We start from the raw sequence: 27,968 nt of genomic DNA, 5'->3' as shown, positions 1-27,968 counted from the left end.
CAACTTTTTGCGTACTTTATTTTATGATAAGAATACATAATCCACATATGTAAGGAAAACTATAAAATATTCCCCAAAACCCATGATGGAAAGAGTCACATCAACAGCTGCCTTTCTTAGCTTGGCGTCCTCCAGATGGTGGACCAGAACCTCCATCGTCCTCATACAACACAACAGGGAGACTGAAGCGATGGGAGGACCCCGAGTAAGGGATTCAGAGCATCATCTTTTGCTGGACTGTGGAGCATTTCTAAACATATCACTATTTTAAAAAAAATCTCCCCAGACTTGATAGAGGGATTTCTGTAGCTAAAGTATTGGTCCTTCAACCAATAAAAAAATGCAATCATAATTACTGCATAGGATCTGAATTAAAAATACAGAAACAAGCATTTTGCTGAGCGAAGGAGACTCAACATCTCTTCGGTGTACGTTTTCCTTTCTGAGTACAGAAATCTAAAAGTTAAGAAAGAAAATAGACTTAGGATTATAGACTCTAACAGGGCCACACTCCAAACAGAACCGTATTAAGTACTACGAAAATACATTATCTCCCATTCTGTTTAATAATTTACTTTTCTTTAAAAGTTGTGAGGTCATCACATGGAATTGTATGCCAATCCATGACTTTTGTACTCAAGCAATACAGAGAAAGGATTCCCCAAAGTACAAGGGCAAGAGGCCTCTATAAACAATCATATAATCCAATAATATAAACCATTAAGAATGTTTTTCATGGGTTGTTGTAGGTTTTTTGGGCCATATGGCCATTTCCTAGAAGCATTCTCTCCTGACGTTTCACCTGCATCTATGGTAAGCATCCTCAGAGGTTGTGAGATATATATAGCTAGCCCTGGGCAATGCATGGTTCTAAAGTACTTACAAAACTAAAGTTCTGGTGGTGAAAATTTCAAAACTCTAACAAAACTCTCAAAATTTCATTATAAATGGCAGTTCCTAATTGGTTCTCTCGTAAACATCGCCAATAATGGAATAATAATTAAATTTTGAAAGTTTTGTTAGAGTTCTGAAATTTTCACCACCAGAACTTTAGTTTTGTAAGTACTTTAGAACCATGGATTGCCCAGGCCTACATATATATATATATATATATATATATATTATATACACACAAATATATTATATTATTAACATAGTGCAATATCAGTATTAAATATTACTATATTGTACTATCCCATTATACTGTAATATTAGTAATATTACATGTAATATAAATATATAATATCATATTATTAGTAGTATTATATTGCATTACATTATAATATTATAAATTTATAATATTATAAATAATATAAGAGAAATGCCTTCTATGAGTATGTTTGTTTGTAATACATTGATCATATTTCTTTGGATTCTGCTTCAGGAATCATTTGCCTTTGCTATGTAAGGAAGATTTTGTGTTAAGATACTTGTATTTTGAATACAGCGTTCCCTCACTTATGGCGGGGGTTCCGTTCCACACCAACCCCGATAAGTGAAAATCCACGAAGTTGGGACCCCATATTAATTTTAATATTTATACTGCTTAACGATGCAAATGGACAAGGATTTTAACCCGGAAGTCACTGATTTTTAAACTGTTTTATTATGAATTTTATTATGTGATTTAATTCGTTTTATATGATTATTTATCTGTGTTCGGCATCTAATGTCACCAGTCTGTATGCCACCCTGAGTCGCCTTAGGGCTGAAAAGGGCAGAATGAAAGTGTGGTAAATAAATGAATAATAAATAAATATATATTATTTCGTCGAAGGCTTTCATGGCCGGAATCACTCAGTTCTTGTGGGTTTTTTCGGGCTATATGGCCATGTTCTAGAGGCATTTCCCCTGACGTTTCGCCTGCATCTTTGGCAAGCATCCTCAGACCTCTGAGGATACTTGCCATAGATGCAGGCGAAACGTCAGGAGAAATGCCTCTAGAACATGGCCATATAGCCCGAAAAAACCCACAAGAACTGATATATTATTTCCTTACCTGCACTTCCTTACCTGCCTCCCGGCCCATCCCAAGGGCGCCTGCCTGCCTCCCTGGCCTCTGCAGAGCCTCCGGAGCCATGCAGGGGGGTCTGTGGATGTCTGGGAGGCAGGCCTTCCCCCTCGCACCTCAGACCACCGCACTTCCAGGGTCTGTGGAGGCCAGGGAGGCAGGCCTTCCCTGCCGCTGCTCAGGCCACCGCACTTCCAGGGTCTGTGGAGGCCAGGGAGGCAGGCCTTCCCCCTCGCACCTCAGACCACCGCACTTCCAGGGTCTGTGGAGGCCAGGGAGGCAGGCCTTCCCTGCCGCTCCTCAGGCCACCGCACTTCCAGGGTCTGTGGAGGCCAGGGAGGCAGGCCTTCCCTGCCGCTCCTCAGGCCACCGCACTTCCAGGGTCTGTGGAGGCCAGGGAGGCAGGCCTTCCCTGCCGCTCCTCAGGCCACCGCACTTCCAGGGTCTGTGGAGGCCAGGGAGGCAGGCCTTCCCTGCCTCTCCTCAGGCCACCGCACTTCCAGGGTCTGTGGAGTCCAGGGAGGCAGGCCTTCCCCCTCGCACCTCAGGCCACCGCACTTCCAGGGTCTGTGGAGGCCAGGGAGGCAGGCCTTCCCTGCCGCTCCTCAGGCCACCGCACTTCCAGGGTCTGTGGAGGCCAGGGAGGCAGGCCTTCCCTGCCGCTCCTCAGGCCACCGCACATCCGGGGTCTGTGGAGGCCAGGGAGGCAGGCCTTCCCGCCGCTCCTCAGGCCACTGGACTTCCGGGGTATGTGGAGTCCAGGGAGGCAGGCCTTCCCGCTGCACCTCAGGCCACCGCACTTCCGGAGTCTATGGCGGCCAGGGAGGCAGGCCTTCCCTGCCGCACCTCATGCCACCGGATTTCCGGGTTCTGTGGAGGCCAGGGAGGCAGGCCTTCTCTGCCGTGCCTCAGGCTGCCACACTTCCGGGGTCCCTGGCCTCCACTGGATGTAAATATTTTATATTAATATTTTATATTAATATTTTCAAAACCCGCAAAACAGCAAATCTGCCGAAAGCGAACTGCGAATTAGCATGGTAACACTGTAATTGTGTAGCATATTTTGAATTTCGACAAGCTTTGTTTGTACATTGAATGCTCTATGACTATAGTATATCCATGAAAAACGTTCCTATGGTTTTTATATAAAACGGGCATCCTCAAACTGCGACCCTCCTACTCCCAGAAATCCTAATAAGCTCGTTCAATTGTCAGGAATTCTGGGAGTTGAAGGCCCAAACAGCTGGAGGGCTGCAGTTTGAGGATGCCTGGATTATATTATCGTTTATAATGGCCTCTTGCCCTTTTGTACTCAAGCAGCCACCTTTTTCTCATCACACACACACACACACAAATGCACTGTCCCAATAAAAATGTGTTTTGTTTTGTTTTTTAGCCCTGTTGTCACAATTAATGAAGGTTCAGTGGGGACACTACATTTGTATGAAGGAATATACATTTACACGCTTGTTCCTTTTTACAATCCTAACGAACGCCTACAAAAATTCACAGTTATATTACAAGTGAGAGTACAAGGTCGGGATAAAGCTATCTGTATACCAAGGTTTCTACATTAAAAAAATAAAAAGGTGGGCAGTAAGAAATCCCTGTCGCAGTGTCCAAAGGGTCCGCACCAAGTAAGCCCCAGGGGTATCCTTCAGCACACACACAAGGCTTTCCTGGGCTGCGGAAACAATGGCTTGCCTAGTTTCTTCTGTCTCCGGAGGCTGCGGCGCATGGCCAGCTTGTTGGGGGTTTTGTGCTGCGGTGGCGCAGATAGGCTTTCAGTCTGGGCCCCTGCGTTTCTGGCTGGACCCCACCTTGGCTTCTTGATCACCGGCCCCGAATTGGATTCTTCCAAAGTCCGTTTGAAGTTTGCGGCCGTCGGCGCGTGCTCCGACTCGTGGGCCTTTGAGCCGTCGTTTGGAGATGCCTTGAAGGCCTTGGGGTCTGGGTCCGCCCTCCCTGAATTGGGCGGAGAGAGGGCGCTCGGCGAGCTCCCGCGACAGGACTTCTGTACCCTCAGCCCCAGGGCCTTGCTGGGGGTCGCCTCCTGCGGTGCTGCATCCTTCGGAGACGGTGCCGGCGACGTCAAGCTGCCTTTGGCGACATCCTCAGACGGGGGTTCAGAGCCATTGCTCAATACAGTGCTGCTCTGTGGGAGTAAAGGGACAGTCTCGGGGGAACTCAGGCGCGGCAACAGATCCTCTTCTACAGCCTGGGGATTGGAAAGAAGAGATAAGAAAATCAACCCTTTCCGGACAAGGCAGAGAACAAGAAGAAAAGAATATTTATAATATTATAATGTAATGCTATATAATATTAATACTACTAATAATATATTATTATTATTATTATATATTTATATTACGTGTAAAATTACTAATAATCTATATAAATAAAAATGTAATGTTCGTTTGTGGGATTAACAGATCTCAAATATTTATAATATTATAATGTAATGCAATATACTACTAATACTACTACTAATATATTATTATATATTTTTATTACGTGTAATATTACTAATTATTATATAAATGAAAATGTAATGTTCGTTTGTGGGATTAACGGAACTCAAATATTTATAATATTATAATGTAACGCAATACACTACCAATACTACTACTACTAATAATAATATATTATCATATACTTATATTATGTGTAATATCACTAATAATCTATATAAATAAAAATGTAATGTTCGTTTGTGGGATTAACAGAACTCAAAACCACTGGGGGAATTGGCACCAAATTTGGACACAGGACACCTACCAATACAATGTATGTCCTTCACTCAAAAAAACGATTTTGTCATTTGGGAGTTGTAGTTACTGGGATTTATAGTACACCCACAATCAAAAAGCATTCTGAACCTTAGCAATGATGGAAGTGAACCAAACTTGGCGCACAGTTGTCCCATGACCAACAGAAAATACTGGAAGGGTTTAGTGGGCAGTGTCCTTTGGTTTTGGAGTTGTAGTTCACCTACATCCAAAGATCATTGTGGACTCAAACAATGATGGATCTGGACCAAACTCTACAAGAATACTCAATATGCCCAAATGTGAACGCTGGTGGAGCCTGGTCCCTCACTTATCGCGGGTGTTACGTTCCAGGATCACCCACAATAAGTGAAATTCCGTAAAGTAGGGATGCCCCCTCCGCTTTCCTCCTCGCTCTCTTTACCTTCCTCTTCCTCCTCCTCGTCGCCACCTGAGCTTCTTGACACCGCTTTGACTCCACGACACCTCCGCCACCTCCTCAATCACGGGGCCCAAAGCGGTGGCAAAAGGCCCAGGTGGCGACAAGGAAGTCTGCATCTTGTGGTCAATAACTTTGGTCTCAGTCATAATTCTGGGAATGCCTCGTTCCATAGCCATGATTTCACTAGCTTCCTAAAGGTCAGGAGGGAGGGGGCAGATCTAATTTCATTCGGGATAAATTTCCATAGCCGTGGGGCCACCACAGAGAAGGCCCTGTTTCTCGTTCCCACCAGACGCAACTGCGAGGGTGGTGGGACCAAGAGCAGGGCCCCTCCAGAAGATCTTGATGGTTCGTAGGGGAGAATGGAGCCCCCGGTGGCACAGTGGGTTAAAGCCCTGTGCCGGCAGAATTGAAGACCGACAGGTCGCAGGTTCGAATCCGGGGAGAGGCGGATGAGCTCCCTCTATCAGCTCCAGCTCCTCATGCGGGGACATGAGAGAAGCCTCCCACAAGGATGATAAAAACATCAAAAATCATCCGGGCGTCCCCTGGGCAACGTCCTTGCAGACGGCCAGTTCTCTCACAACAGGAACAACTCCTGACATGACAAAAAATAAAAATAAAAAATAGGGGAGAATATGTTTGGACAGGAAAACTAGGCCGGGACCATATAGGGTTTTGTAGGCTTGAATTGTGCTCGGAAGCTAATTGGCAGCCAGTGGAGCTGGTGCAACAAGGGAGTTGTGCGCTCCCTGTACCCCACTTCCATGAGCAACCTGGCTGCCAAGCGTTGGACTAATTGCAGCTTCCGGGCAGTCTTCAGAGGCAGCCCCACATAGAGAGTGTTGCAGCAGTCTATATGGGATGTAACCAGATCATGGACCACCGTGGCCAAGTCGGACTTCCCAAGGGCGGAGCTGGCGCACAAGCTTTAACTGTGCAAAAGCTCCCCTGGCCACCGCCGAGACCTGGGGTTCCAGGCTCAGCGATGGGTCCAGGATCACTCCCAAGGTGCAAACCTGCGTCTTCAGGGAGAGTGTAACCCCGTCAAGCACAGGCTGTAACCCTATGCCCTGTTCGGCCTTACAACTGACCAGGAGGACCTCTGTCTTGTCTGGATTTAGTTTCAATTTGTTCACTCTCATCCAGTCCGTTACAGCGGCCAAAGACTGGTTCAGGACTTGGTCAGCCTCCTTAGTAGCAGGGCCCTGTGATGCCTCCGCTGCTTCCTCAATTGTGGGGCCCAAGCGGCAACGAGGAGGAGGAAGAGGAAGGTAAAGAGGGCGAGAAGAGAAGAAGACTCACCCCGGAGGGCAAGAGGCCCAGGCGGCAACAAGGTGCCTCTCTCTATCTTCCACTCAGTGTTCCCTTGCTGCTTAAATTCTTTAAGAAAAACCCGGAAAACAGCGGGTCTGCGATAAACGAATTGCAAAGTAGCGAGGGACCACTGTACTTGTTTTCTACCCTTTATAAAGTGATTAGATGCTCAAGTTTGTTGCACAATTACCTTCAGAGGAATGAAAGGATTTTTTCTTGTTCAGAAAATAAAAATAATAATAATAATTATTTATTTATATAAATAAATTTATATATATATATTTATATATTTATATATAAATTTATATATAAATTTATATAAATAAATAAATAAATAATTTATTATTATTATTATTATTATTATTATAAGTGTACATTGAATCCAATCAATCTATTATATTTAAAGTTACCTTATGATTCATGTGAGGGAAATAAAATACCTTCTGCTAGCCTTTAAAAGAAGGGAGGATAGGCTCTTGACAGACGTTTTGAGTATAAGGAGGACATGGCGCCACCACAATGCAGTCAAACTGATCTACAGTGGGTTTCCAGACCTGATCCATAAGTTTTGGTTCTATCCTTTAATGCTTAGGACCAGAACCCCTGAGAACTAGAATATCCTAGAGGTATTTACTAAATTTGGTTTCGGTGGTGAGGAACCCCCTGCCGAGCGCAATGACGTTTCCATTTCCTAGACTTATTGAAAACCTAGTTGGTGGTTTCTGAGCGCCATTCCTGTGGTTTTTGACCTGCTATTTATAAAGTTTGTAAACAGTACTCTTTTAGACCCTGAATCCATGGAACTAATAATATGATATTGTAATTATATATTTTATATTACATATCATATTACTAATAATATTATAAGATAATGGTATAGTACAATACAGTAATATATAATACTGATATTGGACTATGTTAATAATATAATATATTGTGTGTATATATATCTTGTAAGCCGCTCTGAGTCCCCTTCGGGGTGAGACGGGGTGGCATATAAATGTCGTAAATAAATAAATAAAACCAGTATCAGTGGTTTCATTTATTGTCCCTCCAACAACCTATTATTTATTATTATTTATTTACGACATTTCTACCCCGCTTTCTCACCCCAGGGGGGACTCAAGGTGGTTTTACTTGCAGGGAATAGTTTGATGCCCTAAAACACAATGTACACTTAAATAAGTGTTAAAATGGAATTCAAAAGTACATTAAAAACAATTAAAACATTTCAAAACAATACATCCAGAGTTAAACACATAATCCATGAGTGTAATCTGGGCCATTCCAATGGTCATTGCAAATTGTTCCAATTCTATTGCGCAAGTTCTCTAAAGGCTTGGTCACAAAACCACGTTTTAATTCTCTTGCGGAAGGTCAGGAGGGAGGGGGCTATATGCTCCCTGTGTGCTGTGGTGAGCAATCTACCCCCCCCCATACAAACAGTCTTCAAAGGTAGCCCTACGTAGAGCGCGTTGCAGTAGTCTATCTGGGATGTAACTAGAATGTGGACTACTGTGACCAAGTCTGACTGTCATCTTGAGGAGAGAGTGAGCAGACTCAAGTCAGACTTGGCCACGGTAGTCCACACTCTAGTTACATCCCAAGTTACATCCCCAAGGTATGGGAAGTGCTTTGTACTTCCATGACACCCCATATTGTCTACTCCATACTCCAAAGTACCAAAAACTACTGGCATTTTCTAGGTGATTCAATGCAACTCCATGTTATTATTCTTGACCCCAAAGCCCTTCGTTTCCATAGGACCAAGCACCCAATTCCCCCAATTGGGAGATCCAGAGATGCCCATCTTCTCCCACCTTCTCAGCAACCTTCATTCTTTTGTGTACACCTCAGCCATGTCCACCTCTCAATTCATCCATCTTCCCCTCCCCATCCACCCAAAGCATCCGCACCCAAAAAATGCACAAAGGAACTCAAGCTGTGTTGCTACTATGACATTTATTCTCCTCTGAAGCAAAGTCCTGGGTCCTGCCTCTGGATCGCACCTCTGACCGATCCCAGGCCCCACCTCCATCTGCCCCTGGTCTTGCCTCGTCCCCTCTGGCCTCTCCTTCTACACAGCCAGGTTCTCTGTTGAGGACAGAGAGCACTGCGTTACTCAAGGAGATCAAATGGACTGCAACACCCAGCGCTCACCAAGCCCCCTCTTCCCCACATCTGGTGACTTCTGAGGAGACCAAAACAGCCCTCCTGGACGAAGATTAGAAGAAGGCAACCATTATGGAGCTCACAATTCCCTTTGAGACCTGGAGAGAAGTTGTCTTCTTTTGAACCTTGGATGCTGTGGGACATGGCGCAAGAAGGGCTCATCTCCACCCAATACTCCAAGGTGCACAGAATTATAGAATCATGTTATGGAAACTTAGTTCATAGAATCAAAGAGTTGGAAGAGACCTCATGGGCCATCCAGTCCAACCCCATTCTGCCAAGAAGCAGGAAAAAGCTAGTGTCGTCTTGAGGAGAGAGTGAGCAGGTCGAAGCCTGTAAGAGTCAGTGGGCCAAAGCTGGTGTCGTCCTGAGGAGTGTGAGGTAAACCTCAGTGTGAGAGAAGCCTCGTGTGAGAAAGCTCCAGTGTGACAGCTGCTGCATGTAAAGCTACTATGCATTTGTTTGTTTGTGTTATGGAAACCTAGTTCATAGAATCCTAGAGTTGGAAGAGACCTCGAGGGCCATCAAGTTCCAAGAAACAGGAAAATGCTAGTGTCGTCTTGAGGAGAGAGTGAGTAGGCCGAAGCCGGTTAGAGCAGTGGTTCTCAACCTGGGGGTCGCGACCCCCAGGGGGGTCATTTGGCTATTTCGGAGGGTCGCGAGGCTGCCTCCTTTGGCCCCAAACCTCTGCAACATTTTCTTTTGGTCATGGGAATTCTGTATGCCAAGTTTAGTTCAATTCAGTTGTTGGTGAAGTTCAAAATGCTCTTTAATGGCATGGTAACTATACATCAAAGCAACTGCAACTCCCAAATGCCAGGGTCTATTTTCCCCAAACTCCACCAGTGTTCAAATTTGGGCATATTGAGTATTCGTGCCATGTTTGGTCCAGATCCATAGTTGTTTGGGTTCACAATGCTATTCAGATGTAGGGGAACTACATCTCCTCTAAATCACTGTCAGTTCCTCCCAAACCCCTCCAGTATTTTTTGTTTGCCATGGGAGTTCTGTGTGGAGGTCTCCGTGGTCTGTGGAAGTCAGAGCTGAATCGGTTGTAGGTACTGCAAATCCCATCATCTGTTTTCCATACTCCCCCAAACAACACATCCTGCATATCAGATATTTACGTTACAATTCATAACAGTAGCAAAGTTACGATTATAAAGGAGCAACGAAAATTTTATGGTTGGGGGTCACCACAACATGAGGAACCATATTTAGGAGTCACTGTTAGAAAGGTTGAGAACCACAGTGTTAGAGTTAGTGGGCCAAAGCTGGTGTCGTCTGAGGAATATGAGGTAAACCTCAGTGTGAGAAAGCTCCAGTGTGAAGGCTGTTGCTACTATGTATTTGTTTGCTTGTGTTATGGAAACCTAGTTCATAGAATCAAGAGTTGGAAGAGACCTCGTGGGCCACCCAGTCCAACCCCATTCTGCCAAGAAGCAGGAAAATTGCATTCAAAGCACCCCCGACAGATGGCCGTCCAGCCTCTGTTTAAAAGCTTCCAAAGAAGGAGCCTCCACCACACTCCGGGGAAGAGAGTTCCACTGCTGAACAGCTCTCACAGTCAGGAAGTTCTACCTGACGTTCACATAAAATCTCCTTTCTTGTATTTTGAAGCCATTGTTCCATTGCGTACTAGTCTCCAAGGCATCAGAAAACAAGTTTGCTCCCTCCTCCCTAGGACTTCCTCTCACATATTTATACATGGCTATCATATCTCCTTGCAGCCTTCTCTTCTCCAGGCTAAACATGCCCAGCTCCTTAAGCCACTCCTCATAGGGCTTGTTCTCCAGACCCTTGATCATTTTAGTCACCCTCCTCTGGACACATTCCAGCCTGTCAACATCTCCCTTCAATTGTGGTGCCCAGAATTGGACACAATATTTCAGGTGTGGTCTAACCAAGGCAGAATAGAGCATGGGGAGCATGACTTCCCTGGATCTAGACACTAGGCTCCTATTGATGCAGGACAAAATCCCATTGGCTTTTTTTGCCGCCACATCACATTGTTGGCTCATGTTTAACTTCCTCCCCACGAGGACCCCAAGATCTTTTTCACATGTCCTGCTCTCGGGCCAGGCGTCCCCCATTCTGTCTCTTTGCATTTCATTTTTTCTGCCTAAGTGGAGTATCTTGCATTTGTCCCTGTTGAACTTCATTTTGTTAGTTTTGGCCCATCATCTGTCTAACCTGTTAAGATCGTTTGGAATTCTGCTCCTGTCCTTTGGAGTATTGGCTATCCCTCCCAATTTGGTGCCCTCTAACCTTTCATCTAAGTCATTAATAAAGATGGTTGTCTGTACATGAGGCAGGGCATAGTGGACAAGCATACAGACGCGGAGTTGTCTGTACATGAGGCAGGGCATAGTGGACAAGCATACAGATGCAGAGTTGTCTGTACATGAGGCAGGGTATAGAGGGCAAACATACAGATGCAGAGTTTGCTGTACATGAGGCAGGGCATAGTGGACAAGCATACAGATGCAGAGTTGTGTGTACATGAGGCAGGGTATAGTGGACAAGCATACAGATGCAGAGTTGTGTGTACATGAGGCAGGGCATAGTGGACAAGCATACAGATGCAGAGTTGTCTGTACATGAGGCAGGGTATAGAGGGCAAACATACAGATGCAGAGTTTGCTGTACATGAGGCAGGGCATAGTGGACAAGCATACAGATGCAGAGTTGTGTGTACATGAGGCAGGGCATAGTGGACAAGCATACAGATGCAGAGTTGTGTGTACATGAGGCAGGGCACAGTGGACAAGCATGCAGATGCAGAGTTGTCCGTACATGAGGCAAGGCATAGTGGACAAGCATACAGGTGCGGAGTTGTCCGTACATGAGGCAGGGCATAGTGGACAAGCATACAGGTGCGGAGTTGTCTGTACATGAGGCAGGGCATAGTGGACAAGCATACAGGTGCGGAGTTGTCTGTACATGAGGCAGGGTATAGAGGGCAAACATACAGATGCAGAGTTGTGTGTACATGAGGCAGGGCATAGTGGACAAGCATACAGATGCAGAGTTGTGTGTACATGAGGCAGGGTATAGTGGGCAAACATACAGATGCGGAGTTGTCCGTACATGAGGCAGGGCATAGTGGACAAGCATACAGATGCGGAGTTGTCTGTTCTCCTCCACAGACACCCAAGGGGTGGGATTCTTTTAGGTAGTGCCATTTTGCCAGGTTCTCTTTTGACATGGATACACTTCAATGCAACACAGATACTCATTTCCACTTGCTTCTCTTACCTTGACTGGCAGAGTGGAGCACTGCGACGAAGTCCACATTTCGAGGCTGCTGTAGGAAGGGCCCTCTGCCAAGTTGAAGCACAGCTTCTCCTCGCTTTCCAGGTCTGTGCAGCAGCTCCGCCCCGAAGACATGCTGATCACGATGGCGCTGGTGTTGTCCGCCCGAAGCATGCGCTGCCTCCACCGGCCCAGGGCTCGGTTCACCAGCATTTTGGCCAAAGACTGTTGGTGCTCTCCCTTTGGTAAGGAGGGGGAAAGAGGAGGACAGTTAACATCCTGTATATGCCAACACTCCATGACGAACAGTGGAAGCTTAAAGAAAGCCTACACATAGTCTTAATTCACCACCCTATACAGCAGTGTTACTCAACCTTCCTAATGCCGTGACCCATTAATGCAGTTCCTCATGTGGTGGTGACCCCCAACCAAGCCCCACTCTTTCAGCCTCAGAGGAAGACAAAGTCAACTCTCTCAACCATAACAATATTTTTGGTGCCATTTCACAACTGTAATTGTGCTACTGTTGTGAATCGTCATGTAAATACCTGATATGCAGGATGTATTTTCATTCACTGGACCAAATTTGGCACAAATACCCAATACGTCCAAATCTGAATATTGGTGGGATTGTGAGGGATTGATTTTGTCATTCAGGAGTTGTAGTAACTGGGATTTATAGTTCACCTACAATCAAAGAGCATTCTGAACTCCACCAATGATGGAATTGAACCAAACTTGGCACACAGAACTCCCATGACCAAGAGAAAATACAGGAAGGGTTTGGTGGGCACTGACCTTGAGTTTTGGAGTTGTAGTTTACCTACATCCAGAGAACACTGTGGTCTCAAACAATGATGGTTCTGGACCAAACTTGGCATGAATACTCAATATGCCCAAATGTGAACACTGGTGGAGTTTGGGGAAATCAGACCTTGACATTTGGGAGTTGCTGGGGTTTATAGTTAACCTATATATATATATCACACCAGAAGCGACTTGCAGTTTCGCAGGTCGCTCCTGACACGACAAAAAAAAAAATAGTTCACCTACAATCAAAGAGCATTCTGAGCCCCAGCAATAATAGAATTGGGCCAAACTTCCCATTTACTGTGTTTTCTGATGGTCTTTCGCGACCCCTCTGACATCCCCTCACAACCCCCCCAAGGGTCGCGGCCCCCAGGTTGAGAAATGCTGCTATACAGGCAGCCCCTCACTTACAATCATCTGACTTGCAAACGACTCGTAGTTAAGCAACAGGAAGTGAGAGAAATCTACAGCTTGGGAAAGGAAATCCATTATATTATAAGCACAGTGCAGGAGACAAGATGGAGCTGCCTTGCTAGCCCCTTTCTTCATTCTGCTCTCAAAGCAGTGGTTGGTGCGTGCGTGTGTGTGTGTGTATATATATATGTATGCCATGAAGGCAGTTCCATCTTGCCTCCTGTGTCATCAGTTGGGAGACACCCCCCCCCCCCAGCACCAACCGCTGCTCTGAGATCAGAGTGAAAAGAGAGGCCAGGAAGGCAGTTCCATCTTGTCTCCTGCACTAATAATATAATATAATATATTGTATGTATGTATGTGTGTGTGTGTGTGTGTGTGTGTGTGTGTGTGTATGTGTATATATATATATATATATATATATATAGGTAAGATTATAATGTAATACAATATACTACTACTAATAATAATAAAATATTATAATTATATATTTTATATTAAATGTAATATTACTAATAATATTACCAGATAAAGTTATAGTAAGTACAATATAATATATAATATTAATATTGTGCTATGATAACAATATAATATATTGTATTTACTTTTTACTTGTAAGCTGCTCTGAGTCCCCTTCAGGGTGAGAAGGGCGGCATATAAATGTCGTAAATAAATACGCACACACACACACGGTATTTCTGACTTGAGTTACATTTAAAATGTACTTGTTCTGACTTACAAACAAATTCAACTTAAGAACAACCCAACAGAACTATCTTGTTCACAACTTGAGGACTACCTGTATACAGAAATATCAAGATCAACACATGCTTTCGGTCCCGTTCCAACTCAGCTCAGGCTCACCATAAAATACTTCTTCTCTTCATGGTCCTGACACATGGAAATGGCTTCCTGGGGAGAGATCATGTTCCACAGCCCATCGCTGCCCAGAATGATGTATTTGTGCTTTTGGGGATCCAGCGTGTGGACGCTCGTGTCCGGCTCAGGAGACACGATGAATTCGCCGCTGTAGAAGTCGTAGCTCCATAGGTCACCTGGGTTGGGAAAGGCAAGATGTCAGGGCAAAACTCCAAGAGGCAGAGAGATGTCTTCCTTGAAAAGTGGTGGAAGTTATCATCCCCAAATGCAGTATGACTGGTACACAATTGTCTTTGGTTATGAAAAAAAAAATCCATCTCTCTCTTTGTATGTATGTGTGTATGGCAAGCTATTTACCCTCAGCACACTGAAAGCCAAAACCAAGGTTACAACAACATCTGTTATAGAGCCCCAATATGCTGATGACAACGTCGTCTGTGCACATTCAGAAGAAGACCTACAAGCCACTCTAAACACCTTCGCAGAAGCATACGAGAAGCTGAGCCTGTCATTGAACATCGAGAAAACCAAAGTGCTCAAAGTCACAAGCCAACCCCTCTCCAATACCAAAAACACAACTTAATGGTGTAACATTAGAAAATGTTGACCATTTCCGCTCCCTTGGCAGCCACCACTCCACAACAGTCAACACTGACACCAAAATACAACACTGCCTGAGCTCTGCGAGTGCAGCATTTTTCCAAATGAAGCAGAGAGTGTTTGAGGACCGGGACATCTGTAAGGATACCAAAGTACTTGTTTATAAAGCTACTAGCTGTCCCCTGCCATGCATTGCTGTGGCCCACATGGGGGTTCTGTGTGGGAGGTTTGGCCCAATTCTACCGTTGGCGGGGTTCAGAATGCTCTGTGATTGTAGGTGAACTACAAATCCCAGCAACTACAACTCCCGAATGTCAAGACTCTATTTTCCCCAAACTCCACCAGTATTCACATTTGGGCATATTGAGTATTCTTGTAGAGTTTGGTCCAGATCCATCATTGTTTGAGTCCACAGTGATCTCTGGATGTAGGTGAACTACAACTCCAAAACCAAAGGACCCTGCCCACCAAACCCTTCCAGTATTTTCTGTTGGTCATGGGAGAACTGTGTGCCAAGTTTGGTTCAATTCTATCATTGGTTGGGTTCAGAATGCTCTTTGATTGTAGGTGAACTATAAATCCCAGCAACTACAACTCCCGAATGTCAAGACTCTATTTTCCCTAAACTCCACCAGTGTTCACATTTGGGCATATTGAGTATTCGTGTAGAGTTTGGTCCAGATCCATCATTGTTTTGAGTCCACAGTGATCTCTGGATGTAGGTGAACTACAACTCCCAAACTTAAGGTCAATGCTCACCAAACCCTTCCAGCATTTTCTATTGGTCATGGGAGAACTGTGTGCCAAGTTTGGTTCAGTTCCATCGTTGGTGGGGTTCAGAATGCTCTTTGATTGTAGGTGAGCTATAAATCCCAGCAACTACAACTCCCAAATGATAAAATCATATTTTTTTTGAGTGAAGGACATACATTGGGTTGTTAAGTGTCTTGTGTCCAAATTTAGTGTCAATTTGTCCAGTGGTTTTTGAGTTCTGTGAATACCACAAACGAACATTACATTTTTATTTATATAGATAATGTAATACAATATAATACTACTACTAATATATTATAATTATATTTTTTTGTTTGTTTGTTTGTTTGTTTGTTTAGATAGATAGATAGATAGATAGATAGATAGATAGATAGATAGATAAGATAGATAGATAGGAAAATAGATAGGAAGATAGATAGATAGATAGATAGATAGATAGATAGATAGATAGATAGATAGATAGGAAGATAGATAGGAAGATAGATAGGAAGATAGATAGATAGATAGATAGATAGATAGATAGATAGATAGATAGATAGATAGATAGATAGATAGATAGATAGATAGATAAAAAGAGATAATTCAGGTCATTAGCTGCCCCTGAAACAACCACATTCTCGCAAGACGGAAAGGAGCAATTCAAATCAATTACTCCTTTTTACTAGAGCGAAAGGAGAAAAACAGCCCTCTCTCAATCCTGGTTCAAGAGCTAATTCACCTCCGCTGCAGCAGACAAGAGGCTGGAGAAAAGCCTGCGCTTCCATTAAAATCCCTAATTAAAAAATGTAAAAGGCTACGGCAGCCGAGGGCCACTCGGCCCATCTGCCAATTAGCACAGGAAGGCCAGAAGAGCAACAAGATTGAGGCGGCCGCTTCACGGAAGCAGCTGCTGCTGGGTCATTATAACCCAGGTAAGTGGCACTAAGTGCCAACCAAAGCAAACAACAGGTAATAAGGCCGAAACTGTGCCGGGGATGGGGAAATATCTCATTTTCAGTAAGTGATCGAATTTCTGGAAATTTCAAAACTTGGAAACTCCCAAATCTTTTGGAGAAAAAAAATCCAAAATCTAAATATCCGCCTCCTTTGCAAATTGAATGTCACTGTGGCTGCGTCTAAACCAGTGTTTTTGAACATCTTAATGTTTGTGTTGACCTACAATCATAATATTGTTTTCATTACTACTCCATTACTGTAATTTTGCTCCTGCTATGAATTGTAATGTAAATATCCGATATGCAGGATGTATATTCATTTAGTGGACCATATTTGGCACAAATACCCAATATATCAACATTTGAATACTGGTGGAGTTGGGGGAGGGATTGATTTTGTCGTTTGGGAGTTGTAGTTGCTGGAATTTATAGTTCACCTACAACCAAAGAGCATTCTGAACTTTATCAACGATGGCATTGAACCAAACCTGGCACATAGGACTCCCATGACCAATAGAAAATACTGGAAGGGTTTGGTGGGCATTGACCTTGTGTTTGAGAGTTGTAGTTTACCTATATCCAGAGAGCACTGTGGACTCAATGATGGATCTAGACCAAACTTGGCACAAATACTCAACATGCCCAAATGTGAACACTGGTGGAGTTTGGAGAAAAGAGACATTGACATTTGGGAGTTGTAGTTGCTGGGAGTTATAGTTTACCTACAATCAAATAACATTCTGAACTTTACCAATGATGGCATTGAACCAAACTTGGCACATAGGACTCCCATGACCAATAGAAAATACTGGAAGGGATTGGAGGGGGGCTGATTTTATCATTTGGGAGTTATAGTTGCTGGGATTTATAGTTCACCTACAATCAAAGAGCATTCTGAACATTACCAATGATGGCATCAAACCAAACTTGGCACATAGGACTCCCATGACCAATAGAAAATACTGGAAGAGATTGAAGGGGGGCTGATTTTGTCGTTTGGGAGTTGTAGTTGCTAGGATTTATAGTTCACCTACAATCAAAGCGCATTCTGACCTCCACCAATGAATTGAACCAATCTTGGCACACAGAACTCCCATGACCAAGAGAAAATACTGAAAGGATTTGGTAGACATTGACCTTGAGTTTTGGGAGTTGTAGTTCACTTACATCCAGAGAACACTGTGCACTCAAACAATGATGGATCTGGACCAAACTTGGCCGGAATCACTGTGTTGCTGCAAGTTTTTTGGGCTGTATGGGCATATTCCAGAAGCATTCTCTCCTGAAGTTTTGCCTGCATCTATGGAAGCCATCCTCTGAGGATGCCTGCCATAGATGCAGGTGAAACCTCAGGAGTGAATGCTTCTGGTATACAGCCCAAAAAACTTGCAGGAACCCAGTATTTTATGTTGGTCAGGGAGTTTCTGTGTGGGAAGCTTCGCCCAACTCTTAACGTTGCTGGGGTTCAGAATGCTCTTTGATTATAGATGAACTATAAAACCCAGAAACTACAACTCCCAAATATCAAGATCTATTTTCCCCTAAACTCCACCAGTGTTCACATTTGGGCATATTGAGTATTCGTGCCAAGTTTGGTCCAGATCCATCATTGTTTGAGTGCACAATGCTCTCTGGATGTAAGTGAACTACAACTCCCAAAACTCAAAGTCAATGCCCACCAAACCCTTCCAGTATTTTATTTATTTATTATTTATTTATTTACTTTACTTATATACCGCTGTTCTCAGCCCGAAGGCGACTCACAATATTTTCTATTGATCATGCAGGTTCTGTGTGGGAAGTTTGGCCTGATTCTATCACTGGAGTTCAGAATGCTCTTTGATAGGTGAACTATAAATCCCAGCAACTACAACTCCCAAATGTCAAAGTCTATTTTCCTCCAAAATCTACCAGTGTTCACATTTGAGCATATTGAGTATTCGTGCCAAGTTTGGTCCAGATCCATCATTGTTTGAGTGCACAATGCTCTCTGGATGTAAGTGAACTACAACTCCCAAAACTCAAAGTCAATGCCCACCAAACCCTTCCAGTATTTTCTGTTGGTCATGGGAGCTCTGTATGGGAAGTTTGGCCCAAATCTTAACGTTGGTGGAGTTCAGAATGCTCTTTGATCATAAGTGAACTATAAATCCCAGCAACTACAACTCCCAAATGTCAGTCTATTTTCCCCAAAATCTACCAGTGTTCACAATTGAGCATATTGAGTATCCATGCCAAACAATGATGGTCCAGATCCATCATTGTTTGAGTGCACAATGCATGTAAGAGAACTACAACTCCCAAAACTCAAGGTCAATGCCCACCAAACCCTTCCAGTATTTTCTGTTGGTCATGGGAGTTTTGTGTGTCAAGTTTGGTTCAAATCCATCATTGGTGGAGTTCAGAATGCTCTTTGATTGTAGGTGTACTATAAATCCCAGCAACTTGAGTCCAAAAGTGAAAATATTGGAGAGTGGCACAAAATATTCATGAAGCAGAATATGGGACTGCAAAGCCGGTGCCAGAGGAAATTCTCTCGTTCGTGGGAAGGAAGGGCTAATTGAACTCAGCACTGTATAATTAAAACACAAACCATCTGCTCGTCTCCATCTGGCTTTCGTTTCCTTACAATAGGATGCAAGGGGGAGCAATATTTTTTGCTGCATACATTTCTGACAATGGTTTCCAAACCAAGCTCAGTTGAGGCCAACCGCATGGGCACAAGCCTCCACTCCTCCTTCCGTTGAATCTCGTAAGCTCCCAACCATTTGTCTAGCTTGCTGTCGACCTTTGCAGCACTAAAGACAGTTGCTTCTTTCAAGTAGGAAATTTATGTACCGCTAATTTACGACGCCATAAAACTCTCCAGCAGCGTGCAAAAGAATGAGGAAGTACTCCATCGGTGTCACAAGTGGACAGTGAAGCAACAGCTCCCCCGGTGGACGGAATTCAAAAGCATACCCTTATGAAGCTGGAAAGTTAAATAGCCCCTGTGTGTCTGTCTATATATGTTGTGTGTCTACGGCATTGATTGTTTGCCATGTATATGTGCATTGTGATCCGCCCTGAGTCCCCTGCGGGGTGAGAAGGGCGGAATATCAATACTGTAAATTATATATATATAGTATCCAAATGGCAATTGCCTATTAATATTCTGTGCCCTGTGTCCCAACAAGTTCAAGGACTCAATAGATTAAGACATGGCCGTGAAAGTGGTGCCAAAGTGCATTAATGTTACAGTGCAGACACACCAAGAGCTATTTCATTTTGCGGATCTGACTCAAATGGCAAACCTGTCGAATTGTCCTTCTTTTGTGATCTAGGTTCCCATCCCTAATCTTTCCATGTTATTCCCACCTAGGGAACACATATACTTGTTGAGCGAGGCATAGATACAAATATCAGTTTCATTCACTTCCAAACTCTGATTTTATATGAGTTATATCCAGTTTAAATATATACACACACATACACACACACACACAAATAAATAAAATAGTAAAATAAATAAATAAAATAATAAAATATGTTTATATATAAATATATATATATATACACACACAAATAGATAAAATAGTAAAATAAATAAATTATATATATATATACACACACACACACAAACATATATCTATATAAATAAAAATGTAATGTTCGTTTGTAGAATTAACATAACTCAAAAACCACTGGATGAATTGACGCCAAATTTGGCTGCAAGACACCTACTAACCCAAGGAGTGACCATCACTCAAAAAAATGATTTTGTCATTTGGGAGTTGTAGTTGCTGGGATTTATAGTTCACCTACAATCAAAGAGCATTCTGAACTCCACCAAGGATGGAATTGAACCAAAAGTGGCACACAGGACTCCCATGACCAACATGAGCATTGATGGGCATTGGCCTTGAGTTTGGGAGTTGTAGTTCTGCTACATCCAGAGAGCAGTGTGGACTCAAACAAGGATGGATCTGAACCAAACTTGGCACGGATATTCTTTATGCCCAAATATGAACACAGATGGAGTTTGGGGGGAAATAGATCTTGACATTTAGGAGTTGTAGTTACTGAGATTTATAGTTCGCCTACAATCAAAGAGCATTATGAACCCCACCAACGACAGAAATGAGCCAAATGTCCCACACAGAGCCCCCATGACTTAAGGCCATCCAGTCCAACTCCCTTCACCAGGGCAAGAAAACATCATCAAAACACTCCTGACAAAAGAGCCATCCAGCCATAGATATAGATACAGATATGATTCACACACATACAGATATAGTATCATAGATGTGAAAGGGACCCCTAAAGAAGGACAATTCTATGTTGCGTGTTCCAGAGAAGGCAAACCAGACACTCTCCACATCAACACTGACAAAGAAACAACAAGAAATACTGTTTAGCCACAAGCAGAAAGACATTACATATATTAGAAACCAACACTTTCTCATTACTTTATTTTCCAGATCACTAGACTGTGCCACAGCAACGCCTGGCAGGGGATGGCTAGTATCTATATAAATAAAAATGTAATGTTTGTTTGTGGGATTAACTTAACTCAAAAGCCACTGAACGAATTCACACTAAATTTGGACACAATACACCTGTTGGGCCAATGGGTGACCATTACTCATAAAAACACTGAAAAACGCAGTGTTGTACTCTGCTTCAATCTTTGAGGAGAGATGGATAACAAATAAAGAGGGTTTTGGGTCTGATTCAGACTACAAAATCTAGAGGTGTCTCTCCCCAACTTCCATTGTTACACTTACCAAGGGCACGTGCAACTGCCAGGAAAGGGATCTGGTCCATGACGGTGCTCCGCCTCACAGGGCCATTATGCGTCAGGCAAGGCCTCTTCCACACGACCCGATTCACGCCGGATTTGTTGATCACGCTAGAAGGGACCGGGAAGGGAAGCCAAAACACGTGGGAAAAGCGGAAGGGAGGGAGGAAACAAATGCATTCTATTAAAAAGACAGGGAAAAAAATCCTCTTACCAAACTGGACTGCAAAATGTTTTATCTAAGGAGGTTTTAAGAGTCCCTTCTCAGGCTAGGATAAATTTCCGCCCTGGTGAAGAATCCTGTACAACTTGGACGTTCACTTTTTAAAAATACTAATGATACTACTAATAATATGTCATCCATTGGAGACCCCTCCTCACAGCACCAACTGCTGATCTGGGCCAGAGTGAAGAGTGCTAGGCTAATAATATAATGTAATGTAATGTAATATAATGTAATATAATATATTGTATATACATATATTTATAATATTATAATGTAATACAATATACCATTAATAATAATATATTATAATTATATATTTTATTATTACATGCAATATTACTAATAATAGTACAATATAATGGTATAGTACAATATAGTAATATATAATACTGATATTGTACTAAGCTAATAATATAATGTATTGTATGCATATATATCTTGTAAGGTGCTCTGAGTTCCCTTTGGGGTGAGATGGGCGGCACATAAACGTAGTAAATAAATAAATAATAACAATAATATTAACATATTGTCAAAGGCTTTAATGGCTAGAATCACTGTTTTTTGTGAGTTTTCTGGGCTGTCTGGCCATGTTCCAGAAGCATGTTCTCCTGACGTTTTGACTGCATCTATGGCAGGCATCCTCAGAGGTTGGGAGACCTCACAACCATTGAGGATGCCTGCCATAGATGCAGGCAAAACGTCAGGAGAGCATGCTTCTGGAACATGACCAGACAGCCCAGAAAACTCACAACAAACCAATATTAATAATAATATATTTTATTTGTTATCCGCCTCTCCTCAAAGATTGAAGCAGGGTACAACACGGTGAAAACACATAGGTAAAAACAAGACCAATGGTAATAATAGAAATAATAATGGGACCAAGCATTTGGTCTAAAAACATGACCAATAATAATAATAATAATAATGGGACCAAGCATTTGGTCTAAAAACATGACCAATAATAATAATAATAATAATAATAATAATAATGGGACCAAGCATTTGGTCTAAAAACAAGACCAATAATAATAATAATAATAATAATAATAATAATAATAATGGGATCAAGCATTTGGTCTAAAAACAAGACCAATAATAATAATAATAATAATAATAATAATAATAATGGGATCAAGCATTTGGTCTAAAAACAAGACCAATAATAATAATAATAATAATAATAATAATAATAATAATGGGATCAAGCATTTGGTCTAAAAACAAGACCAATAATAATAATAATAATAATAATAATAATGGGATCAAGCATTTGGTCTAAAAACAAGACCAATAATAATAATAATAATAATGATGATGATGGCATCAAGCATTTGGTCTAAAAACAAGACCAACAATAATAATAATAATAATAATAATGGGACCAAGCATTTGCACAGTGATTCCTAGTGCAACAATCGATGTTCCAGTACAATAATGAACAATACAATGACAATTGGGATGGTTCCTGGTATATGTTTTTGGACGGCATGATTGTAAATATTTCTTCAATTGATACGTTTTAACTACGTGCTTTTAAATTATATGTTGTTTTATTTTTTTATTGTAGGCGAACTATCAATCCCAGCAATTACAACTTCCAAATGTCAAGGTCTAATATTACTAAAATATGGTGTTTTGGCTGCGTACCTGCCCCCGAGGCCTTCAATCCGTTGCCGCTCCTTGGGGAGCTCTGGCTTGTGGTCCTGCGTCACCTCCACGGCCCGGACAAAGTCGTCTTTGGGGTCATCCTGGACACCGAGCACCACGCCGGAGTCGCCCACGTGCGCCACGTACATCTTGGAGCCCCGGATGATGACCACACTGGCTGTTGTCCCTGACGTGCTCGGAAGGCCGCTCATCGTCTTCGGCCACTCAGCTGCAGAGGAGCGAGAGAAAGATGTGAACACTGAAGGCTTTTAAGTAGAGGACGGATGGCCATCTGTCAGGAGGGCTTTGATTGTGCCTTCCTGCATGGCAGGGCATTTGTCTGGGTGGCCCTCTAGGATTCTATGATTCTCATTCTCACAGAAGGTACGAGATCTCTTTTGCCCAAAAGATGATATTATTATTATTATTATTATTATTATTATTATTACTATTTTACTGACACAAAAACACAGTATGTCACAGCAAATGAGATCTGTATGCTATTATTATTATTATTATTATTATTATTATTATTATTATTATTATTAGCTGTCCCCTGCCACGCGCTGCTGTGGCCCAGTCTGCATATATGTATTTATATGTGTGTATATATTTGTGTATATGTGTATACATGTGTGTGTGTGTATATATATGTGGGTGTATATATGTGCGGGTGTATATTTGTGTGTTTCTATGTGTATATATGTATATTGTGTATATAGATGCATGTATGTGTATATTTATATTTGTGTGCATGTGTATATGTATATATGTGTGTATGTGTGCATGTGTATATTTGTGTGTGTTAATGTGTATATGTATATATGTGTGTATGTATATGTATGTCCGTGTATATTTATGTGTGCTTTTGTATATATATACATGTGTATATATGTGTTCATTCGTATATGTATATGAGTGTATGTGTATATGTATATATGGTGTATTTTGGGGGGGTTTAAGTCCATTATGCGGGGTAGGGGTGGGGTGTTGTGTTTTAGGGTGATGAACACTCGTTGGACTGTTAGGTGTATTGTGTCAATTCATCCAGTGGTTTTTGAGTTCTGTTAATCCCACAAACGAACATTACATTTTTATTTATATAGATTATTATTATTATTATTATTATTATTATTATTATTATGTTAAACTATTACATATGGCCTGGCCTTAAGGTTTTTAAATTTTTGTGTGTTACTGTTTATATGTGAGTTATATTAATTGTATTGCTTTATTTACTTACTGCTTTGTTGTTTTACTGATGTGTTGTTGGGCTTGGCCACATGTAAGCCGCCTTGAGTCCCCTTGGGGTGATGGTGGTGGGGTATAAATAAAGATTATTATTATTATTATTATTATTATTATTATTATTATTTCTTCTTGACATCAGGACCCAAAGCAGCCTGTTCACTTAAGGTGAGTGAGAATTATCCATATTACAATATTTTAAATAATTATTTCTTTTTTTCCAGCATCATTCCTAATACCCACCTAATAAATAGAGATAAATAGACATTGAAAGCATATACTAGATAACTGCAGTACTGCATGTTGTGCATTGCTCAGACTTTGAACAGTCAGGCAGAACTGGAAGGTGACTTGACAAGTGTTTTGGGCTCAATGCTATATTATCCTGGGATTTATAGTTTGGTGAGGCTGCAGCACTTTTTGGAAGGAAAAGTTATAGGTAAATGAAAACTATATGAAAACTATATGCCCTCTGATTCTACAGCACGAAGCCATGGCAGTGCAAGTGGCGTCAAGCTGCACTAATTTACACTTGGGTGTAAATGCACCCAAGGAAATAATTATGGGATTTCGTTGCGGCACCAGTTCGGCCAGTCCTGACGTTTTACGCAAGATCGGTATTTCAAGATTGCTGCAAAAGCTTCACAGCAGCAGCATATTTATTTATTTATTGACCGTATTTATATTCCACCCTTCTCACCCTGCAGGGGACTCAGGGCGGATTACAATGCACATATACATGGCAGACATTCAGTGCCATTAAACATACAGCATATATAGACAGATACAGAGGCAATTTAACACGCCAGCTTTCCGGCTTCATGAAGATATGCTCGATTCTGGCCACAGGGGGAGCTGTCGCTTCACCGTCCACTTGTGACAGAGTCTTTGATCGAGTACTTCCTCAGTCTTATGCACGCTGCTGGAAGGTTTTTATGGTGTCGTAAATTAGTTAAATTAGCCTCCCTGCATAAAGCTGTACCTAAATTTCTTACTTGACAGATGCAACTGTCTTTCAGGCTGCATAGGTCAACAGCAAGCTAGACTATTAATGGTTGGGAGCTCACTCCGACCCGAGCTGGCTTTGAACTCATGTAGTGTTTTAATGCAGCTGGCTACTAACCAGTTGTGCCACAGCCCAGTTTATTAAGGCAAGCATATACAACTGGTTTAGATATTTGCCATTCCTTTCTGACAGCTTGGGCCCCTTCTACACTACCAGATAATCCAGATTATCAAAGCAGAAAATCCACATTATTATTATTATTATTATTATTATTATTATTATTATTATTTTACTGACACAAAAACACAGTATGTCACAGCAAATCAGATATACATGCTGGATTTCATGTTATATATTATTATATATATTATTAAAATATAATTTTACCAAAATAATATTTATTATTATTATTATTATTATTATTATTATTATTATTATTTTAACTGGATTATCTTAGTCTACACTGCCATATAATCCAGTTCAAAGCAGATCATGTGGATTTCATAGAGTGATGTTGAAGGGGCTTCCCTAAAAGTGCTGGACTACAACTCCCATAATCTCCAACACAGGTTGGGGATTATGGCTTGGTAGCTATGGCTTCCCCTGCTCCCACTACAACTCTCATCATCCCCAATCAGCAGAAGAGTTTTGTGGGGAGGGGCTTAGGGAGGGGGGCAAAGCATTGATTGAGGTGCTGATGCACCCTGAGCTTGGAAGGAATTGGTTCCCAAGCTCCTATTGCAACTCCCATCATTCCCAATCGGCAGAAGAGCTTTGTGAGATAGAGAGGGGGAAAGCACTGAGTCAAGTGCTGATGCACCCTGGGCTTGGGTGGGTCAGCTTCCCATGCACCCACTGCAACTCCCATCATCCCCAATATGCAGAAGAGCTGTGTGAGGAAGAGAGGAGCTTAGAGAGAGGGGGAAATGCCTGATTCTTGTGCACATGCTCCTACTACGACTCCCATCATCCCCAATATGCAGATAAGCTTTGTGAGGAGGGGAATGGCTTAGGGAGAGGGAGGGAAGCCCTGATGGAGGCGCAGATGCACCCTAGGCTTGACAGGAATGGGTCCCCATGTTCCTACTACAACTCCCATCATCCCCAATATGCAGATAAGCTTTGTGAGGAAGGGAATGGCTTAGGGAGAGGGAGGGAAGCCCTGATGGAGATGCAGATGCCCCCTAGGCTTGGCAGGAATGGGTTCCCATGCTCCTACTACAACTCCCATCATCCCCAATATGCAGAAGAGCTTTGTGAGAAGGGGAATGGCTTAGGGAGAGGGAGGTAAGCCCTGATGGATGTGCAGATGCACCCTGGGATTGATAGGAATGGGTCCCCATGCTCCTACTACAACTCCCATCATCCCCAATATGCAGAAGAGCTTTGTGAGGAGGGGACTAGCTTAGGGAGAGCTTTCTGGGTAGGAAAGGAGTTTCGGGAGAGGGAGGGCAGCCCTGATGGAGGCGCAGATGCACCTTGGGCTTGGCAGGAATGGCTCCCCAAGCTCCTACTACAACTCCCATCATCCCCAATATGCAGATAAGCTTTGTGAGAAGGGGAATAGCTTATGGAGAGGGAGGGAAGCCCTGATGGAGATGCAGATGCCCCCTAGGCTTGGCAGGAATGGGTTCCCATGCTCCTACTACAACTCCCATCATCCCCAATATGCAGAAGAGCTTTGTGAGAAGGGGAATGGCTTAGGGAGAGGGAGGGAAGCCCTGATGGATGTGCAGATGCACCCTGGGCTTGACAGGAATGGGTCCCCCTGTTCCTACTACAACTCCCATCATCCCCAATATGCATATAAGCTTTGTGAGGAGGGGAATAGCTTAGGGAGAGCTTTCTGGGGAGGAGAGGGGTTTAGGAAGTGGGAGGGAACCCCTGATTCAGGTGCAAATGCACCCTGGGATTGACAGGAATGGGTCCCCATGCTCCTACTACAACTCCCATCATCCCCAATATGCAGATAAGCTTTGTGAGGAGGAGAATGGGTTGGGGAGAGGGGGAAAGCCCTGATGGAGGTGCAGATGCACTCTGGGGTTGACAGGAATGGCCCCCCCTGCTCCTACTCGGACTCCCATCATGCGGGGCCTACTCACGGAGCTGCTTCCACATGGCGCGGTGGCAGGCGAGGAACCCCTTTCGGAGGGCGGCGCAGACGGCGCGGGGCTCGGCGGAGCGGAATCCCTTCTGCTTCTTGATGAAGGCCCAGAGGTGCTCCCGGGCGAAGAGGGCCGCCTCCCGCCCGCCGTGCCCGTCGCACACCGCGAAGAAGGCCACCGAGCGGGCCTTGGCCTCCGCCTCCATTGCCACAGCCTCCTTCTCAGGCTCCACCAGGATGTGGGTGACGTCCTCCATGTACTTGCGCCCGCCTTGGTCGGAGAAGAGGCTCACCCGCAGCGCGCACTCCGCCCCGGACGCCATCCGCGTATTGTTGTGAGGGGATGGGGAGACCCTCCTGCGCATGCGCCGCCGCCGCGGACAGGGCACAATCGCCGACGGAACGCGGCGCAGCCCAACCTTCCACGCGCGCAAGGAGGACGCCCCCTCCCTCCTTCCATCCATCAATCACCGGGACTGGGCCCGCCCCCTCTGCGCAGGCGCGGAACCGACCACAATCCGGGATGGAACGCTGGCGAGGCCAACGTTCCATTCCGAGGGAGGCGGGGCTAGGAGCA

At 43.3% G+C, this 27,968-nt stretch overlaps 1 protein-coding gene across 2 annotated transcripts; it reads right to left on the bottom strand.

The window, feature by feature from the left end:
- PPM1D (protein phosphatase, Mg2+/Mn2+ dependent 1D) lies at positions 1-27,821 on the bottom strand. 2 transcript variants are annotated; one of them, XM_060756805.2, is made up of 7 exons: positions 27,390-27,821; positions 23,034-23,262; positions 21,144-21,268; positions 14,054-14,244; positions 11,969-12,205; positions 3,716-4,229; positions 1-456 (listed from the first exon to the last, which is right to left on the bottom strand). In XM_060756805.2, exons 1-7 carry the CDS (start codon positions 27,754-27,756, stop codon positions 413-415), a joined length of 1,707 nt encoding a protein of 568 aa, XP_060612788.2. In that variant the 5' UTR covers positions 27,757-27,821; the 3' UTR covers positions 1-412. The 2 variants fall into 2 exon arrangements, with proteins under 2 accessions (XP_060612788.2, XP_060612787.2); XM_060756804.2 differs by lacking the exon at positions 1-456 and having other exon boundaries at positions 3,523-4,229; positions 27,390-27,820.
- Between the last annotated feature and the right edge of the window lie 147 nt (positions 27,822-27,968).

The sequence above is a fragment of the Anolis sagrei genome, chromosome 11 (genome assembly GCF_037176765.1).
Source record: "Anolis sagrei isolate rAnoSag1 chromosome 11, rAnoSag1.mat, whole genome shotgun sequence".
Lineage (NCBI taxonomy): Eukaryota > Metazoa > Chordata > Lepidosauria > Squamata > Dactyloidae > Anolis > Anolis sagrei.
Note: the sequence above shows the minus strand (reverse complement) of the source record. Positions and strands in the feature narration are given on the sequence as shown.